The following is a 21,999-nucleotide window of genomic DNA, read 5'->3' on the forward strand; positions in this document are numbered from 1 at the left end:
ACAGTGGGTCGGATTTCAGCTTAAATTGTAGATCCATGTCTCATATAGCCTTGTTGCTGAAAAGATACGATGAATAATAATCAAATCAACTCAACAATACAGTTGCAACAATTCAGAAACGATAATGGCTAAGAATTCACTATAACCAATAAACTGTTTAACCTTTTATCTCATAATAAGTTCAGTTAAACCTCTTAATAACGGACATCAATGGGACATGACTATTTGTTCATATATGAAAGGCGACTGTAAAAGGGAGTGTTCTCTCCCGTAACAATACATATATTTGTTCCACTTTTCCACGCATTTATTCCGGTGATAGCAAAAAGACAGATTGATGATTCTACATCTTTCTTCGTATCGTTTCTCCAAGACTTCCTTGACATATACAAGCTATCGAGCAAAGGTTACACGTAAACAACATGACTGGTAATGTCCAGTCCAGTTATCCTGTAACTTTAAGAAAATACGCCAGTGGTGGAACTTGTGGCATGTCAAGATTAATCTTTTGCAATAATGAAAGGAAACTCAATAGAAGAAAATAAAAATTGTACAATAAAATAGGAGATTGACAATTCTTTGGAGTATAGATAAAAATTTTCAAAATTGATGTTTTTGATATTAATCCTAATTTAGACCAGTCGCAGAAACATGCCATTCACGAGTTATTATACAAATACAAAAATGTTTTTATACACTCCGGACGGCATTGGACATTATAGGGCTACAGTCATAAAATAAGAATCCCTAAATCGGCAGTGTTCCAGAACAAATCTCCCTGTTCCAATGCATGTTCGAGATCAGGAAAACAAACAAATTCAAGACCTTATTAATGCTAGAATTATACAACCCACAGACGATAATAGCTTCGCCTCGCCACAAATTATTGTCAAGAAACCAAATACGAACGCATTTAGAATTGTTTTGAATTTACAGCAGTGTGAAACTTACATTAAATACCTGTGGGTGCCATTCCAGTCAATTGAGTATGTGTTAAACACTTTAAAAGGCAAAAAATACATAACCACCTAATAAATTAGCACACAAGCTCTCTTAATTGCAACTAGGATGATTTTACATTGATTAACGAATAAGATCTTTTGCCGATGACATCGTGCTGAGAGGCTACACTTTTCAATAATACCTAAGGGAATTTTATTTTAAAAATTAAGAAATTTTTGTGCTTCACCTAAGACAAATTTATTTTACTCAGAGTGAATGTTCTCGTATATTTAGTATCAGGTAATTCTTTTAAAACCTCTGCAAGAAAGCTAAAAATATAGAGTTCAAGATTCCACCAAAAGAGAATTTTGCAGTTTTACGGGCTTATGTTCCTACTTACTGGCACATATCAAGGATTTTGCCATGAAGATAGAACGTTTTTAACAGATGTTTCCAAAGCAATGTTTGTGTTTTTCAAATAATCTTGTGAATTCTGTTCCTGATGTGGGGGATGTAAGGTTCAGTATCTCAGGTGTAAGCAACTACCATAAAGCATGCTTCATTGAGATCCACGTGTTTTCTATTCAAAACATAATCACCAACAGACGGTGGAAGAAGGATACCAGGAAGACGCGCAGTTGGTTCCGAAGGAAACTGAAGATGGTCAACCCTCTCTTCACCAACTTCCTCTTCAGAAGACAGTCATAAAGCGGCCCATACATGTACACACTTGCATGACCAACATTCATGAAAGATTTGTCTCATCATGTATGTTGGAAGAATTTTTTGCCCACACACGCACCAACATGCTGTTCAACTTACTAGAAGTTGTTTGAGAAATGTGGAGGACGGAGACCGTGAAGAGTCGAATGGTAAGACAATATGATTGCTACCAACTAGTAGTGACCATCGAGGTCTCTTAATTCTACATGCCAGTACACAGGAATAAGTGTGAAAATAAAACTAGTTGCAATAATATTTTATTTTAATTACCTGTGGAGATGACTCATCAGGCTCTTCATCACTGCTGTATTCATCTAGGTTGCTTTTGCTTACACGTGTTTCTTCCTAATCCGATAAAAATTAAAGTTAATCGTAATACCACAGGGGTGTAGCCATGGGGAGGAGGGCGTCGGGGCCAGTTCCCCCAAATGATTTCCTGGACCCCCTAAACGACCAGTTTTTAAAACATCATCGTAAAATTATATCGCTCCAGTCATTTAAATATAACAAAGTTTACATATAATTAATAATTTACGTTAAATTATATACCGATTGAAAAATAATATGGTATCTTCTGTGTAAGGAATGACCAAATGCACAGGCTGCTACCACATCTACTACAATCGATTGATCTAGTGCTCCTGTGCGGATCACTTCAAATTGGTTGAGTTGATTTTGAGTTTAACGTCCCGTTCAGCAGCGAGGCTATATGAGATGTGGACCTACTGATTAACGTGGAATCCGAACCACATTAGTTCCCACTGGGAATCGAACTCGGGTCTACCACGCCAACATGTTCAAATTGGATGGAAATGGTTTAGATAATGGAACTAAATTATTCTACACAAATTATAATATTTTGTGTAATTTTTCTTTAGATTTGTGTCAATAGAAACTCATAACAAACAAATGGACTTCGAAATATATATATATATATATATATATATATATATATATATATATATATATATATATATATATATATATATATATATATATATATATATACTTATTTGTAACAGCAGATTACACGATTTATTGTGATTTTATATAAGAGGTAGCTGTCTCTCCTCAAAAACGACCCCCCTAGATAAGCCTGCTGCTAAACCCCTGTAGTACCATAACTTTGGCATGTAAATTTCATGAGCGGCAGAACCACTTAATTTCCTTTTTCTCACTTTGATGTGCTCTCTTCTGTAGTTGGAGCGCAACGTATTTATCCTCCTTTTAACAACTATCAAGTGTGGAGTGAGGTTGAAATTCTCTCAGCTTTTCTAGATTTTCAAATGTAGAATTCTTTACGTCATTCCTCACACAGTATTTTTTTTAAATTTTTATTTTACCTTCCAAAAACATGATACTTCTTTGTATACCTGAATAAATGCATGCACAGAATCCCTTGTCATGTAACGCATCTCTCTCTCTCTCTCTATGTTTTGATGCTCCAGGAATAACGAAGATCACCCATCTTGAACGACCTTGGCATGCGACGGAGGAGAGAGTCACGTGATTTCTTCCGCTGTCGTGATTGGCGGACCTAAATATAAAACAGCCACCTTGCATGAGCGAGCCCATACACGGTAAACATGCATGCAGAACGGCAAAAACATTAAGCATGTTTTCAGAAGATTTTGAAAACTTTCAACATGAATGAACGAGGCCATACACGATCAACTTGCCTGTGGTTTTATAATTTTTCATACAAGTCGGGCTGTTTCTTCAGGCATGTGTTTACGTGTATGGGCTGCTTAAAAGAGGACCTCAAGTGGACAGAAGAATAAGTCCCAGTGGTGATCCAGTGACCTTCCTAAACTATTTCTGAGATCGTTTTGTGTTACGGAGGTTTTGTAAACTCCGTATTTCTATAACTACCTGCCGCGGAGGTTGCAAAAGACAAAGAGATACAACTATACTGTCTCCTGAAACTACGATGAGTAAGAAAGATATCCTTTCAATCACCAACCTAGACCGCTGTGGGATAGATGATTTTACCTTCTAATCTTAAGTTACTTATCACCATCGACTTTGGTAGAGGCAAAAGCATTACAGCTAAGCCGCATGGTGTTGCTACTGTCGTTGCAACCACAACACCGATCTGAGAATAAGCTAGCAATTATTTATTTCTAACTAATTTACGGCTCTTAACTTGTTTCAGAGGCATATTGAAACGTGTGTCGCATGGATATTGTTCTCGATAGATTAGCGTGCACCGGAATATATATTCACTGAACCCTCTGACATTTACAGACCCAGCTATCTGTCCGCAAATTTGATTCGTGTTCCAAGATGATATACTAGGCCTACCTTTGAAGACCCACAATGCGCAACTTCGGTTGGGGTTGAGGAAAAGGGGGATACTTCCTGTTTGTCGTCAGCAGTGATTCATTTTTTGTTTGAAGTTTCTACGTGCACTTCGAACAGAAAAATGCCTTTACCGGGTGGTCTCTCTCTCTCTCTCTCTCTCTCTCTCTCTCTCTCTCTCTATATATATATATATATATATATATATATATATATATATATATATATATATATATATATATATATATATATATATATACCGTAAAACTAAAATGATAAAAGTCATTCCAGCTCCGAACTATATCCACGTTGAAAATTAGAATGAGAGATCGATTCAGTGGTTCCAAAGTTATAAAGTTTTACCAGCATATATTTACCCGCTTCGTTGGGTAAAATGAAAATTTAAATGCACAATCCCGTCTCTCATGTGTTCAGTCACCACGAAATATGCTGTTTCGTTTTTAATGGCATCGAATTAAACGGCATCGGAAAGATCACTGATCATCTCGGCTACCCCGGGAATCATGAATTCGACACTAATATTAATCGTTTTCGATCATTTTATTATCTCTCCCTCTCCCAAGTTGCGGACTGAATTTGGTTTTAAACGGGATCTGAAGTGTCATTCTTCATCTCAGCGGCCCTAAAAACTACGGATCAAACACTTATATCGAAAAATTTTGACCATTTTTATATATCTCCCCCTCTTCTATGTTGCGCGGCAGGAAATCGGATGTGTCACAGGTCATCTCAGCGACCTCGGAAACTATGAATTCGACACTAATATGGCTTATTTTTTATCCTTTTGATTTATTTCTCTTCCCCTCTCTCAAGATGTGGGGTTGAATTTGGATTTTAACAGCATCAGAAGTGTCACTGTTCATCTCGGCGATCTCAAAAACTATAAATTCAAGACTAATATCGGTCATTTTCGACCATTATATCCCTCTCCGCCATGTTGCAGCCCATGTCATTGGAAGTGTCACCGTTCATCTCAGTGACCCCCAAAAATGTGGATTCAGCACTAATATCGGTCATTTTCGGTCATTTTTAATCTCTTCCTCTTCCAAGTTGAAGGTTCGAATTTGAATTTAAACAGGATCAAAAGTATCATTGTTCATCTAAGCGACCCAGGAAACTTTACATTCGATACTGATAGTGGTCGTTTTCGATCATTTTTAAATAAAACTTTCTCCCCCTCCTACGACTTGCGGGGATGATTTTGGATTTAAACTGGATGGAAATGTCACTGCTCATCTGAATGATCGCGAGAACTACGGAATAGACACAAATATTGTTCATTTTCGATCATTATCATATATAGCTCCCCTCCCCCTCAAGAGTGCTGCGGCACACGCCATCAAAATTGTCACCGTAAATCTAAACTAATCCTAAAACTATGGATTCGACACTAATATTAGGCATTTCCAATCATTTTTAATGTTTATTCCCCTCCCCTACGTTGTTTTCTTTCCCTCCCCAACTATCAAGGTTGAACTTGGATTGAAAAAGCATCAGAAGTGTCACTGTTTCTCTCATCGACCCCGAAATTTATGGATTCAACACTAATATCGGTCATTTTGATCATTTTAAATTTCTCCCCCTCCCCCTCCCCTACGTTGCATCGTGAAACTCAATAGCCTAAAACAATAACTGCCCGAAAACTCATGTATGTTGAAAATTTGATTGAGATCGGTCGGGTGGTTCAGGAGTGATGAAGTCACAAAGCAGTCTTTTTTATTTTAATTTTCATATACTTCTCCTCCCTCACCCTCCCCTATGCTGGCTCGTCAATGTGAAACGATAAAAAACACCCAACGGCCGACCTTCATACATGTTGAAAATTTGATCGAGATTGGTTGTGTGGTTCAAAAGTTATTAGTTTTATTAATTTTTATTCATGCGTCCCCTTCCCCTCCCGCTCCTCTAGAATATACCGTTGAAGTGCAATTACAAAAAAGTTTCCACATCCGAACCTCGTGTAACTCGAAAATTTGATTGAGATCGGTCGGATAGTTCAAGATTTATTAAGTTACAAAAATAGTCACTTTCATTCTTATATAAAATGATTTTTATATATCTCCCCTTCCTTCTCATCCCATACATTGCTCCGTCAAATTTAAATCATAGAAACGATTCCAGGCCTGAACCTCATCTATGTTGAAAATTTGGTCAAGATCGGTTGAGTTGTTCAAGAGTTATTAAGATTTATTTATTTTTATAGCCACTCCTCCTCCCCCAACCCTCAGTTCTACCATTAAACTGAATAGCCTAAAGCCAGCCCAGCCTCCAGCCTCAAACCTCATCCATGTTACAAATTTGATCCAGATCGGTCAGACGGTTCAGCAGATTTAGAGTCACAAACAGTTATCTTCAATTTTATCCATCTATCTATCTATATAGATTTATTAGCATATATTACCCGTTTCGCTGCGTTGAAATAAATAATTTAAATGCACACTGATATTGCTCATTTTGGATCATTTTAATGTATGTCATCCCTCCTCATCCCCCAAGTGTCAGGGCTGAACATTGACTTAAACAGCATCAGAAGTGTCACTGTTCGTTTCGGCTACCGCATGAACTATAGATTTATTAGTAGTATCTGTCATTTTTGACCATTTATATATATACATTTCCCCCAGCCCCATGTTGCGGGCCATGACATCGGAAGTGTTACCGCTCATCTCAGCGACCTCAAAAAATGTGGATTTAGCACTAACATCGGTTATTTTCGATGATTTTTATATATTCTCCCCCTCCCCCAAGTTGTGAGTTTGAATTTGGATTTAAACGGGATCGGAAGTACCAATGTTCATAGAAGGGATCCAGAAAACTATAAATTCGATACTGATAGTGGCCATTTTCTATCATATTTATATATCTCTTTCTTCCCCTCCCCCAAGTGGCGGGGCTAATTTTAGACCTAAACCGGATCGCAAATGTTACTAATCATCTGAATGATCTCGAAAACTATGAATTAGACACTAATAATATCGGTGATTTTCGATCATTATTTTATATAGCTCCCCTCCCCCTCCTCCTTCCTGCGACATACGGCATCAGAATTGTCACTGTTAATCTCAGCTACTCCTAAAACTATGAATTCGACACTAATATTAGTCATTTTCGATCATTTTAAATGTTTATTCCTCTCCACTACGTTGTACCCTCCCCCTCCCCAACTATCAGGGCTGAATTTGGATTGAAACAGCATCAGAAGTTTCACTGTTTCTCTCATCGACCCCGAAAACTATGGATTCAACACTAATTTCGGTCATTTTGGATCATTTAGAAATTTCTCCCCCCCCCCCTTTCATACGTTCCATTGTGAAACTGAATAACCTAAAGCAATCCCTGCCCCAAAACTCATGTATGTTGAAAATTTGATTGAGATCGGTCGGGTGGTTGAAAAGTGATGAAGTCACTAATGCAGTTTTTATTGTATTATTTTTACATATATATCTCCCCCTCCCCTCCGCTACGTCGGCTCGTCAAAGTGAAACAATAAAAAAACTCTCAAGGCCCGACCCTCATATATGTTGAAAATTTGATCAAGATTGGTTGGGTGGTTCAAAAGTTATTAGGTTTTATTAGTTTTTATTTATACGTCCCCCTCCCCTTGGATCTAGCGCTAAAGTGAAATTGCAAATATGTTTTCAGATCCGGACCTCATGTATCTTGAAAATTTGATTGAGATCGATCGGATAGTTCAAGAGTTATTAAATTACAAAAATAGTCACTTTTAGTCTTATATGAATTGTTTTTTATATATCTCCTCCCTTCCCCAACCCCTGGGTTGCACCGTAAAAGTTAAATGATAAAAACATCCCATGCCCGAACCCTATCTATGTTGAAAGTTTGATCAAGGTCGGTTGAGTGGTTCAAGACTTATTAAGTTTTATTTATTTTTATATATCTGTCCCCTCCCCTCCCCCTGACCTTCTTTGTACTGTAAAAGTGAAATGAAGAAACCATCCCCACCCAAACCTTATCTATGTTGAAAATTAGATCGAGATCGGTAGGGTGGTTCAAGAGTTAAGTTTTATTCATTTTCATATATTTCCCCTTCCCCCTGTCCCTCCCCTACAATCTACTGTCAAAATGAAATGATAAAAAACTTTTCAGGTTTTAATTTCATATATGTTGAAAATCTGATTGAGATCGATCTATTAGTTCACATCCCCCTCCCCCCTCCCCTACGTTCTCCGTCAAAATGAAATGATGAGTCATCCCAGTCCCAAACCTCATCTACATTGAAAATTTGATCCTGATCGGTCATTTGGTTCAAGAGTTATTAAGTTTTATTTATTTTTTATACGTCCCCCCTCCTCCCCCATCCCTAAGTTCTACTGTCAAAGTAAACAGCTAAAAAGACTCCCAGGCCAGAACCGCATCTATGTTGCAAAGTTGATCGAAATTGGTCGGGCAGTTCAAGAGATTAAGTCACAAACATAGTCACTTTCAATTTTATAATATAGATTTTTTATATATATACACCTCTCCCTCCCCTCAGTTCAAACGAAAAAAAAATTAGGCATAGGGTTATTTTTACGTAATATTCATATCCTAGTTCGTACTGTGAATAATTCCTCTGCTATAGCTGCTAATTTTCTTTAACACTTCAACAAATACTTCATTGGCAACAATGGTGAACGTTGCTGCAGGGAGTTTGAATTGCTCTAGTTCCTGCTTGCAATACACACGTAGATGGCACTGCGTCGGAATACACACCGATCGAGAAACGAAATTTTTCAGTCTGGATACACACTTTTCACACACAAACCGGCTGTATCCGTATAAACGAGCGGAGTCAAAAGAACTCGCGGGGGGACCCCTATAATGGTCCTGCACGCGTTAAAAGTAAAAAACTTTTCGAGCAACCACTAAAAAATTCTCGCTTTGCAAAAATTGCTCAGAGTGCTGCTCTGTAGCCGATCGACCTACAAAGATTGGCGGGTTCACCAACGCACACACACACACACACACACACACACACACACACACACACACACACACACACACACACACACACACACACACACACACACACACACACACACACACACACACACACACACACACACACACACACACACACACACACACACACACACACACACACACACACACACACACACACACACACACACACACACACACACACACACACACACACACACACACACACTCGGGGCGTTAGATCTAAGCAAGATCTGAGATGCAACGCGCAAGCAATTCGTGTAAAAGCGGCCCATGTTTGCATGAACGTGCTTGTGCACGAACTTGTATATTGCCCTTGTATACTGTTGTATAGACATGAGTTTTTTTTTTTCCTCTCTTTTCTGAAGTCTACCTCAACACTTTTGTTGATTTTTCAATTACAATAAGAGTTTTTAAAAATGTATGTACTTTATATCCCTGTCTACCTTTTAAGTTATTGACCTTATGATATATATATAAAATATGTAGAACTATTTTCGTATAAGAAATTTAATCTAGTTTATTTCTGTACAAGAAATCTTTCTGCTAGATCCCATAGTTTTGAGATATTGAAGGAAAAACTTAAAACTACCCTTAACCTCCTGCCAACCCCTCACTCTCGGGGACTTTTAGTATGTTGTTTTTCTTCATGTTTATCTTGCAACTATTATTGATTTGTGATGATTTTCACGTGGTAGTTCTTTGCTAAGACTCGTCGATGACCATCTGGCTTGACTTGTGGCACTTAATTATAGTGTTTATTTTATTATTAATTTTAGAGTTAAATGATATTTAAAATTTCCCATTATGTTTCATTATTAAGATTTATTTTGTTTTTTTTTTTTAACGTGGAATTTTAATTTTATTATTCCCTTACAGCGGATGCGAATGAAGACAGTGCTAGGAGAGCTTGCATTCGGGTGAAGAATCCCCCTGGTGGCCGATCTTCTGGAGGTTTCTGGTAGACTTATGTGTCTTTCTGCTTTGGCACCGTATGATGTAAATCAGATTCTACATCTGTGATTCTGAAATAAGCGTAACGTTATGTGGCTCAAGGTGCCTATTCATAAGCGTGTAACTACAACTTGATTCATGTTGATGCTTGATATCCAAAGGAAATCGCATTCGGTCGACAGTTAGTTTCATTGTAACGTGTTCTGTACCTACACTGAGTGTACAATGCATTCCCAGTCAATTTTTTCTAATGGGACATCTATGACAGTAGAGCAAGGGAATACTTGTATGGATGAATGAATGAATGAATGAGTGTGTGTATACACTAAGTGTACATGCAGTTAAATAACTACAAAAATGTAAATGAAATAATTGGCAGCTACATTTTTTTTTCCTAGCATAGCTCTTGTTCGTATTGTCCATACTCTAGGTTACAGTTTACAGAGTTTTGCATTAAATGATCCACTTATTTGTATGGGAGAGGAAATTAAAGGTGCGTAAACATGGTTGAATAAGTACGACGTGCAATTGCTTACATTTATGGAAAGGGATTTAAAACGATGGTGATTAAACACAAATGTTACTGCCATTAGTGCCGATGTTAGCGTAGTTGAATTTCTACATGCGATGACATGTTTCATATCAATGACATGCAGTGTGTTACTAGAAGATTATTGTATATCAGCTTTCTGCTTATTTGTATGCGTATAAGATTTTTTTTTTCCACTGAAATTTGCGAATGTGGCCCCATTGTCATAGATGAAAAGGGAGTGCGTTTCTGGGTATCAATCTATTCCTAAACATCACTGCCTGTGGGTACATGATTATAATAAAGCATCAATGTCTGTGTGGAAGCTTTGATCTGAGAATTTGAATATATTGAATATTCGAGACACTGGAATACAATGTCTGTGGACACACAGGAAGAGTAGATTAGCATTAATTTATATTTTAAATACTGGACAGCGGCAAGGACATTCCAAACAACGAACAACAGTTTGGTAACTTTGTCTTGGTATTAAAAATTGACAGCAGCATGTATTAGTTTAAACCAAGCAAGCTGAGTAATGTCTTTCCTGCTGACTGTAGGTTGAAAATGGTGTCCACAGACCTAGTAACATTCAATTGTTTTGTCTGGTGCAAAAACTGAAATCCGATCTTTTAAAATGACATGAAAGCTTTACGCTCACATCATGATTAGCATTATTTCATAGATAGGCATACATGTAGAAGGATTTTCTTCTCTTCCGAATTATATTATGCAGTTTTACATTTTTTTTTTAAACTAAATAATGCAACCCGTGATATGAGCTTAGGGCGCAAAGAAATGTATTGTAAGTTGAATATATGCATATTCAACATCTGGAGAAAGTTTGGACAGAATGTTCATACTGTGAGAGTTAGCGCTTTAAGGTGTTTTGAAATGAACAAATTTCTATTGTGTCCATATAGTTGTTTGTACTACTTTCCTTTTATAAATTTGTTTACGCGCAGCGATACCGACTTATTTCGTACACATTAAGTAATTGAACTCTGTAGAAGAGCCTCTCCCATCAGTGGACATTTCTTTATCTTATCCGAACACTTTCGACTATCAGATAATTCTAATGTAATTTCAGATCTTGTGTATTAATAATGTATGTGAAAAAATAAGAAACGATTTAGTGTAAAAGATGATGTGCAGACTTTCCTTTATGCAAGGACTTTGTAATCTATACTTTGCTTCTTACAGCTGACTCAATAAACAAATGGTATAACATTATTGATTCATTAAACACCCTTACTCGTTTAAGCAACGTTCAGTTGCTAGTGCAATGGATTTTTCAACCTTGCAAAAGTTATATGAAGGGCCGGCGCGAAAGGAGGTCGAGCCGTGCCACCGCCCAGGGCAGCGAGTCTAATGGGCGGCAAAATTTGAAAAAGTAAAGAATACTGTCAAAATATATTGCTTCGTAATAAGTTCACATGGAAAAATAAAATTTTGTTCACCTGATAATGTAATTGAGCTTACTTCACTCACATTCAGGAAAATACTCTCAGAAAATTCAGAGCATTCCCCCTCATTTACAATTATGAAATCACTAGCCACAGGTATCTCGTTCAATATTTCCCTTGCAGCGGCGTAGATAAGATTTTCAGCTACGGTGGATTAGGTTTTCAAGGTGTCTTATATATTTTTTCTATTCAGCAATGTCCTAACGCTCCACTACCAGTATGCGAAAGGTACACTCCCACTTGGGACAGGCCGTTCAAGCCTACAGAATCTAGAGACATTTAACTTCTAGCAGCTAGTTTTTAACCAATTTACAAATTGTTCATTCCGAATATAGGAAATCGTACAGCATATTTTTGGCTTCGTAGTATAAATTATTTTAGTAGAATCATACTAGTTAAAAGAGGGCCTCCAGAGCAATTAACCAAGTTTGACAACTATCCCAGAGATAATTTCAACCATCGGTTCACAGGTAACTGTTACAAGTATACATTATGTAATGGCGAAACTGTCTTCAGAAAATGGTTAGTCTATTCAGAAAGTAAGAATGCTGTTTTCTGTTTTTGTTGCAAATTATTTTCCATAAGTAAAGTATTTTTCACATTTGATAACAATTGTCGCCACATTTCTGAATTACCACTTTATACAAGTAATAGTGGTAATGTTCTGAAATTGGTAGAACTCTTTGCAAAGTTTGACAGCATCATGGCCGAACGCACTGAAGGAACCATAGGAGAACAAAATAAATACCACCATTACTTAGGAAAAGATGTCCAAAATGAAATTATTCAAATTCTTAGTGAACAAATTGAAAGTGAAATACTGTCTTCGTTGAGAGCTGCAATATAGTATAATACTAGACTGTACGCGAGATATTTCTGGTAGAGACCAAATGGCAATAATCGTTAGTTTTGTACAAATTATATACAGTAATGGAGAATACCTTCTAAAAATTTGCGAACACTTTCTTGGTTTCTTACCGGTAACAGACACCACTGGTCTAGAACTGGCAGAAGTAATAATTAAGCAGCTAAAGGAAATGAACATTTCTATCGAAGACATGAGGAGCCAAGGATATAACAATGGTTCCAATATGAAAGGCAAACATTCAGATATTCAGAAGAAAATTTTAGAAATAATTTCCCGAACCTTCTATGTTCCTTTCAGTAGTCATTCACTAAACCTTGTGGTTAACGAAGCAGCCAGAATCTCAGTACGCTGTTTCATTTGTTGTATAGTTGAAAAAAAGTTTGACTTTTTCAGCATCAGTTCAACGTTGGGCCATACTAAAGGAACATATTTGCAGTCTCACTTTAAAACCATTAAGCACCACAAGTGGAAGAGCCGAATTGATACTCTGACTCCACTTAGATATCAAATAGGGGAGGTTTATGATGCCTTACTTCAAATAAGTAACGGCAATAGAACAGATAGAATGGTCGCCCACGATTCTCTGTATATAGCAAACCAGCTGCATGACTTTACTTTCCCTTGCTCACTGATTATCTGATATGACTTTTTACTCTACACAAACATAGTAAGCAAAGGTCTCCAAAGCATTGATTCTCATGTGTTGGATACAGTCTGATTTCTTAAAAATATATCTGAGTACTTTGAGAGGAGCGGAAATGATGCAAAGTTTCAATCTTGCTTAGTTGATGCTATGAAGTTGGCATTAGCATTAGATATGGATGATCCACGGATAGGTAATACAGTGCAAGCTCGAAGTCGAAAGAAGAAGAGACAGTTTCCGTACGAGGCAAAGGATGAAGCTATTGAAGATACACAAACAAGATACAAGATCGATTTTTATTACAAAGTTCTAGACATGATTGTGTTAGCTTTAAGAGAAAGGTTTGAGCAACATAAGCATTACAGTGAGTATTTTGATTTTCTTTACGATATAAGTAATCTTAAATATATGCCACCTGAACTTTTGTCTGAAAAGTGTACTAAACTAGCCACCATTTTAACACACGAAGAATCGAAAGATATTAATCCCAGAGATATGAAAGACGAACTGTGTGTTATCCGCTATAATTAAACCTAAAAGTCCACCAAAATAGACTTTAAAATTAAAGAACATGACTTTGTCATGTCAGTGTTGATCTTAGGATTTCGTTAACCTTACCGATAACAGTGGCAAATGGGGAGAAGTTCTTTACGTTCTTACATGTCTGAAACACGCTTAAGTGGTCTAGCGATGATATCAATAGAATACGAATTGGCTGAAACATTGAACTACGCGAATGTGATAAAGGAATTTACGCATATCAAAGCAAGAAGAGGTCTTTCAATTAAAGCATGTTAAATTTATGTATCTCTATTGTGTTTTATAAAGGTAACCAAGAAAGTTCTGTCGCTTTTTCACCCACCACCTTCGAACATCGATATGTCACCTAAGACGTAACTGGAAGATCCAAAATAATCCCCAACAGTATCGACCGACGTTCTGCCAACAATCTGGAAAGCCATGGATTCGATCGCGGTAGAACTTGGTGGGCCATGAAGCGAAGAAAATATCAAGTGCATTTTGCACCTCTATTAGAGATTTGAAGTGGCGTCCTCTAAGGTGATTGTCCAAGGAATGGAACAGATAATAATCAGACGGTGCAATGTCCGGGGAGTATGGAAAATACAATAGTGTTTCCCATCCAAGGCGTAGAAAGGTGTCCCAGTTCATCCTAGCCACGTGGGGCTTAGCGTTGTCCTGTAACAGGAGAACCTGTTTGCGATTCAGAAGTCCGGCTCCAAGGTTTGCCTTTTTCTTGAACAAGGCTCAACTGTTGACAGTACACAGCTGCATTGATGCTCTGACAAGCTGGTAGCAGTTCATGATGCACGATGCCACGAACAGTCCACCAAACTTACAGGAGGGACTTCTAGTGCAGTGCTGGTTTCGGCTGCTTTGGAACTGGTTCATGGGATGCTAACCATTTATGATGGCGCCGTGGAGCTTCGTAGAGAACCCACTTCTCATCACATGTCAACACCCTGCCCAAAAATTGCTTCTTCCTCAGACGAGACAGCAAAAAAACAGGTGTCTTCTTTCTTTGCCTCCTGGCCTAGTCAAATCATGTGGGACCCATCAACCCAACTTGTAGTGCTTCCCAAGTTGATGGAGGTGCTGCCGAATGGTTTCTTCACTCACATTGAATTGTAGTTCCAGTTCCTTACACGTCTGGCCAGTGTTCGCCTAAATTGCTGCCTGAAGATATTCATTTTGTACATGTGTTAGTCTTCCGGCACGTGGTGCGACTTTGAGTGTTTCGTTACCGTCCATAAACTTGTTAAACCACCGCTACACTGTCCGCGTAGTCACGACATCCTCACCAAAGGCCTGGCATATCTTCCGCCCCGCCCCGCTACAGGCACTTGACCCGAGTTTGAAGTCGTATAGCATACATGCTCTTATGATGCTCTGTGGAGGTCCCATCTTCACTCTGTCCTTACGCAAGTTCACGGTGTAACTGAACTGTCACAACCAGTTAGTATGTTTGATGTACCCACACCAACAACTGACCTTCGCCTTATCTCCATTCGCATTCAACTCGCGGTGTGAGTGCCAATTGAATACACACCAACCCCAAAACCGACAGAACTTTCTTGGTTACCTTTATATTACATTATAAGGCTTAGGCTAATAACTTAGTTTTGCCGTAATATCTGATTCACTATGCTTCATTCTCTATTGTAAACACCTTTTGATATAAAATAAGCTTAAAAATTAAAATTCTTAGTCGTGACTAAAGCGTATTTTTTGCTTTATTTTCTGTATGCGCTGCTGTATATCTCAGATATACAGCAAAATCGAACATACCGAATATTATGTCTTGTATGGAGTCGTATAAATATTACGCAAGCATTCGAGAGAGGTAGTTCAATTTTGTGTTTACTTTTCCATTTCATACGTATTTTTAAATAAGGAATGTTACTTTTTCGTGACAATTGAACATCTTCCGCCAAAATAAGATTTGCGCATTAAAGGGGAGGTATGTGAAAGTACCGTCCAGGGCGGCAAAACTATAACGTAACTCGTTATACACAAGTCCTCAGTCATAATTATAACTATATTAAATTACTAAACTCACTTAAAACAGTTTATGCTGCGTTTAGCTTTCCTTTTATTATTATTATTATTATTATTATTTATTTTTTATTGTGTCACACACTTATTTAAATAAATACACACCTTGATGATTATGCGTACATCCCTTTTTATGATGGTTCCTGAATTATATCATTTATTTTACAAAACGTTGTTATGACAACGTAAAGACAGAAACTCATCACAAATCATCATCATAGAATCAATCAATTTTTGATTCTCTCTTCTTTTCGTGTTTTCTTCTTCTTCAAACTGGTTAGTGCATATTTTAAAATCATACATTGCCCGGAAATATAAGAAAAGATTTAAAATTACACTGAAAATACATGCCGTTACATCATGTCGCCCGAACTATGGGATCCGAAAATCCTGGATCGTTAGGTAATACATATTAATCACTCGAGTTTTCGAATGCACCTCGTATATATGAAAATTACAATTCATATAAATATATATCATATTTAATTTTATAACAATATTATTATCATATATATTTTAAATTTTATCATTGACTTCATTTATCTATACATTTCAACGACAATAAAGCACATTCGAAATTTGATTTACAAGTTATTTAATGTTATTTAATTTTTAGTCTTTTTCGGGTCAATTCAAATGTCCGTTACAAGTTAATAATTATTTTCTTGACATAATGAAGAAGGTGTTGAAAGAGATGTATTTATGATACTCATATGGTTGTTCTTTGAATGAGGAAGGGTCAAGTACATATGTTTTGAAAAAAAATATCAATGGTATTCACGATAAAACGTGATGATTAACATCATAACAAAATTAAAGTTACAGTTTGAACAAAAGAAGTTCTTATCAAGATCATAAATGTACGAATGAATGATCATAGAATTCAAATGAAATGCAAATAACAAACAATATCATAACGGTATTTATACTGAAGTACAACAAAAATCAATTGAATATATTCTTTCGGACGCCGCAACATTAGCTTAAGTTACATGACCAATGAACTCGTTTAAGTTGCATTGAAAGTCATAAATCGGAATGCAATTTTGCGCGTTATTTACATCTACAGTTCTTTGTTTCTTATTTTGAGAATTTATGTCATCTATGGAATTTCTATGAAATCCAATTCGAACGAAATTATATCTAATGAGTACATGCTTCTTAAGTGTACGATTATTATTACTGTTGCTACCAAGAGTAGGTTCGGTTACGCTATTACTATTACTGTTACTAATAAGGTTAGGTTCGGTTATCTTACCGATAAAATTAGGTTCAGTTCTCGTTCGATTTACTGGTGGCGAAATGTGTCTCCTAACTAATCTGTACTTGTCCTTTACACGATATCCACGGTAGTCTGTCGTATCACGGTTTCTGTTTCTTCTGTAATTAGGTTCGTTTACATTACCGGTACACATGAATTTAACATTACTTTTCACATGGACACTTTGAATTTGATTTCGATTAAGGTTAGTTTGGTTCAGGTTAGTACTGTATTGTACCATTGATGGATTTTCAAAATTTTGCAATGTCATACGTAGATGATTGAAGTTAACGCAGTGCACCGCATTCGGTAAAAGCACCATCTGATTGTTCACTACTATCATTTTGGTCTTTTCTTTGAATGAACATTTCAATAGCTCTAACTCAATCGATCAATCATTACAAGCATTGGTGGGAACACAGTTCTCTTTCTGAATTTCACGAATATTGGAATCAATTTTTTTCCTGCTACCTGAGTCAATGTCGTGTACATATCATTAAACGGTTCTATTACCATTACTTCATTTCCAGAATTAATATCATGTTGAATATACTGGGAAAACAAACAACCAATAGCATTCACTAGACGAAAATGACCATAACTTTTCGCACATTGATACATATCAAGATCTTCATTACATACAGTATCAGTAAAGCAATCAAAAACATTCGAATGAAGAGAAAAGTCGGGATAATCTGATTCAATTAATACTGCAGTATGTTTTCGCGAACACTCAGCAAATTTCACCAATGTAAACTCAAGATCTGCACTTTCTGTGGTTTCTATGGAAGGTTCATTTGGAACCTGTGATGAAATTTCTTCAGTATTTGACAAATTTTCCTGTAACTCCTTACTTGGATTCGCGACTTCTGTAGAATTTTGAACTTCGATGAACCTACTTAGAATTTGTTCCATTTTGAGGTCACTGTTCAACTCGTAGGTTTTTCTGGTCGATTTTACTATTGAGTTGTGTCATCTGTTTACCAAGATCTTGCTTTAATTGTCCCATCTGTTGATCAATTTTACGGTCAAGTTGGCTCATTCGCTGATCCATTCGGTCACCAAAATCTTGCTTTAATTGTCCTATATGTTGATTCATTTGGTTCATCTGTTCCGTTTCTTGATCCATTCGGTTACCAAAATCTTGTTTTAGTTGTCCCTCAAGTTGGTTGATTCGTTCCATTTGTTACTTCGATTGTTCCATTTGTTGTTTAATGAGATTGGCTAGGTCAGAAAAGCTCATTTTCCTGTTGCCATCTGTTTCAGATACATTTCCCATACCAGTGAAACTCATTTTAATATTCCTCGGAATTTTTGTGCCGTCTTGTTATCTCTTTAGTGAAATCACCTCGCAGTCTTATACTCAATCTGTACTGTTGAAATTTATTATTTAAGAGATTGCCTACTTCACTTCAACGAATCACCTAAAGGTTCCTGGGCGGAACCACCAACATTTTATAACGTAACTTTTTATGCACAGGTCCTCAGTCATAATTATAACTTGATTAAATTACTATAATCACTTAAAACAGTTTATGCTGCGTTTAGCTTTCCTTTTTATTATTATTATTATTTTTATTTTTATTTATTTTTTTTATTGTGGCACACACTTATTGAAATAAATACCTTGATGATTATGCGTACATCCCTTTTTATGATGGTTCCTGAATTCTATCGTTTATTTTACAAAACGTTATGACAACGTAAAGACAAAAACTCATCACAAATCATCATATTAGAATCAATCAATTTTTGATTCTCTTTTCTTTTCGTATTATCTTCTTCTTCTTCTTCAAACTGGTTAGTGCATATTTTAAAATCATACATTGCCCGGAAATATAAGAAAAGATATTTAAAATTACGCTGAAAATACATGTCGTTACAAAACTACTAGCGCCGGCCCTTTTTATATGCGTACATCTTCTTAGATCACCATTGAAGTTTATATTCAATTGAAAAACTTATCCAAGCGGAAAGTAGGATACAAACAGTCAGATGTCTAAAGATGAGGGTACGAAAAATAAATTTGTTTTGAAATTCGAGATTATGTGAATTCAGAAGAAATGGGTACAGGTTAGTTTAAGTTTTGTGCAAAATAAGTTGCAGAAGAAATTGAAGAATATGGGAGTCAGAATATAGCTAAGAATCCACGGATTACTGAAGCAATGTTGAAAAATGGAGAAAACGCGGCATAAGGAAAAGGATAGTACTAATGAATGAAAAGTATGCACAGTAAGCTGAAAAATGAATTACGAAGGGAAGCTGATAAATTTAGGAAAGCATATTATAGAAATATGTATATAAAATATGAAAGAGCGAGAGAGATTACGAAGAGTAGAAAGGTATGAACAAATGATTGTAAATATCAGAAATAAAGAAGGATTATCACACGTCAAAAAAAAAAAAAAAAAAAAAAAAGTAAGGAGAAAGAAGTATTATATACATGTAAGGATGTACAAAGTCTGTTCTGAAAAATTGTCAGCTGCGCTCTTGTTTCGAAACTACCACGAAGCGACCCAACAACGATGTAGGCATGTAGTTAATTATTATTTATAATAGTATACGTGGATTCTTAATGATAGAGGTTGTGTTAAATTATTTAAATTTAGGAATATTTCAACTCAACAATAGAGCGGGTTATGAGATAAGTTAGATTATATAAATAATTCTTGGTGTTAAGGTAATTTAACTATACATATTTAGTTTACGATTTTAAAACAATTATTCGCTATCGTTGCAAATATCATATTTCTGCTCCTTAAAGTAACAGACTGCACTGTAGACACACATACGTAACGCATGTTAAGCAGACTCGTCGCATGTTCAAGTGATTGGTCAGAATACGATGGATAAAAGTTTTCGGTAAGTGCATCAATGACTTAAGAGTTTGAATTGACATGCCTATCATTGCGAATAATCACTGTCGCTGTGTGAATATTTTCTTCAGTAATCGTCGTTGACGGTCGGCTGCTATGTGGAATTAGCGCGGCTGCATCGTGACATTTGACAAACGCTTTGTGTTAACGAAATATTGTCCTCTCACTTAAGCTTAGAGCGTACAACGTCCTTCCGGCAGGACGTAACGTCCTAAAAGTCCTACCATGTTTATAAATTAGAGTACTTTATATACTTCGAGCAGGACAGAAAGTTATCCTGGTGGCAGGAGCATGAACTCTAGTTTTAGCTCAAAAAGAATATGTTGGTACTGCTGTTAGTTCAGTAATTGCGAGATGTTTTCTAAAGGTGATCATGTGTACGCTTACCCTCCCTATTTTGATCCACTTAACAACAATAATGTGTCTAGTAGATCGAATTTCGGTGATAACTGAGAAACAGAAAAGTGTTTTGGAACAATCGTATCCATATGTAAAGGCTTCGCAAGTATCAAATGGGATATAGGCGACAATGCCACGAGGATATGACTGGAGGACATCCGCAGTGATACTTATCAACATAGATCACTACTAACACGGGAGGATATCAAAATGTAATTTGAAATATATTACCGTAACTTTGCTAAAACTAATTTTTAAAAAAACTGACTTTATATCTATTATGTGTGACATACCTAAATTCAATTTTACAATAGAAATATTTTAATATATCTAGTATTTTGCTAACACTAAACGTACTCTTATATTGTTTATTGTGTATTTTAAAATGCGTACTGCTGGAAGGCTTCCGGAAGGACAAACATTCTTTCCACTCAGGAGGTGCGTCCTGCCGGCAGGACGGCGGCTCGTGTACAGAAGTCCTTCCGGAAGAGCCTTTCGGCAGGACAGAGGCTTGTACGGTTTATCATTAAACATTTTTCTTTAGGCGTTCTTCATCATCTCCACAGTCGCCGAGGCCGACAAAGCTAGCCCCGAATACAATATCGAATCGCACAATGTTGCTTCGTTTTTGTAGTCATATAGCTCGGAAAGCATGAAGTGTAAAAATCAATACATCTTCTTCGCATGGGTGCTGACTGTGGACCAGTGAACAAAAAACGTTTAACGCGTTATTATGGGTTACACAACGAGTTGAACTACCAGTAGACGCTTACATCGTTGTCGGATCGCCACTGACAGTTGTTTTGGAGCAACCTATGTATGTAAAATAATTATGTAACAATATGAACAGATTGCATAATCTAAATGTAGGAGACGGAAAAACAATGAAGTAAATATAACGAATGGTTTGCGATACTGATGGTTGCAATTCGAACAAGTACTTCTGGACATGAGGAATGGGAAAGCAACTAGCATAAGTAATTGGTTAGATTACGAATTTGGAGTAAATAAAAGAAAATCTTATTTGCTAGGAAATACGTGACACATCAGTGGTCAACTTCCTTATATGCTGTAATGATTGCTCAAAAAGAAATCGAACTCCAAACCTGCTAACAAGTAAGGGACCATATGGTTGTCGCGCAAATCAGATGCAGACATACGCCATCTGATTGAGCATGAAAAGATATGGAGAACACAGAAATTTAAGGTGCTAAGGGCCATAGGGAGCGGAGCGAGGAAAGAGGAAACATTGAATGTCGGCAAAATTGAAGAAAGTCAGGAATGACGGGAAAAGTTAACTTCTTGTAAACAGGGAAAGAAAGTCAACCAAAAGAAAGAAACTAAACATAAGAAGGGCATCAAGGACGAAGAAAGATAATCAGGGTTGCCATATGGACCGCAGTGTTGCCAGCGCTGAATAACATTGATATGGAAGATATAGCACAGTATAGCGATTCATGCACAAGGAAAAATGTTAGTA

The 21,999-nt window shown here is 36.7% G+C and overlaps 1 protein-coding gene across 5 annotated transcripts in view; it reads left to right on the forward strand.

The window, feature by feature from the left end:
- Positions 1-11,662, forward strand: part of CRMP (Collapsin Response Mediator Protein) — a 502,151-nt gene extending 490,489 nt beyond the window's left edge. For all 5 annotated transcript variants that reach the window (XM_081762168.1, XM_081762172.1, XM_081762170.1 and 2 more), the window contains one exon: positions 9,829-11,662. In XM_081762168.1, coding sequence (XP_081618294.1) covers positions 9,829-9,914 — 86 coding nt within the window. In that variant the 3' untranslated portion in view covers positions 9,915-11,662. The remainder of the gene's footprint in view (positions 1-9,828) is intronic.
- The last annotated feature ends 10,337 nt before the right edge of the window (positions 11,663-21,999 follow it).

The sequence above is a fragment of the Thermobia domestica genome, chromosome 6 (assembly GCF_964235325.1).
Source record: "Thermobia domestica chromosome 6, izTheDome1.hap1.1, whole genome shotgun sequence".
Classification (NCBI taxonomy): Eukaryota; Metazoa; Arthropoda; class Insecta; order Zygentoma; family Lepismatidae; genus Thermobia; species Thermobia domestica.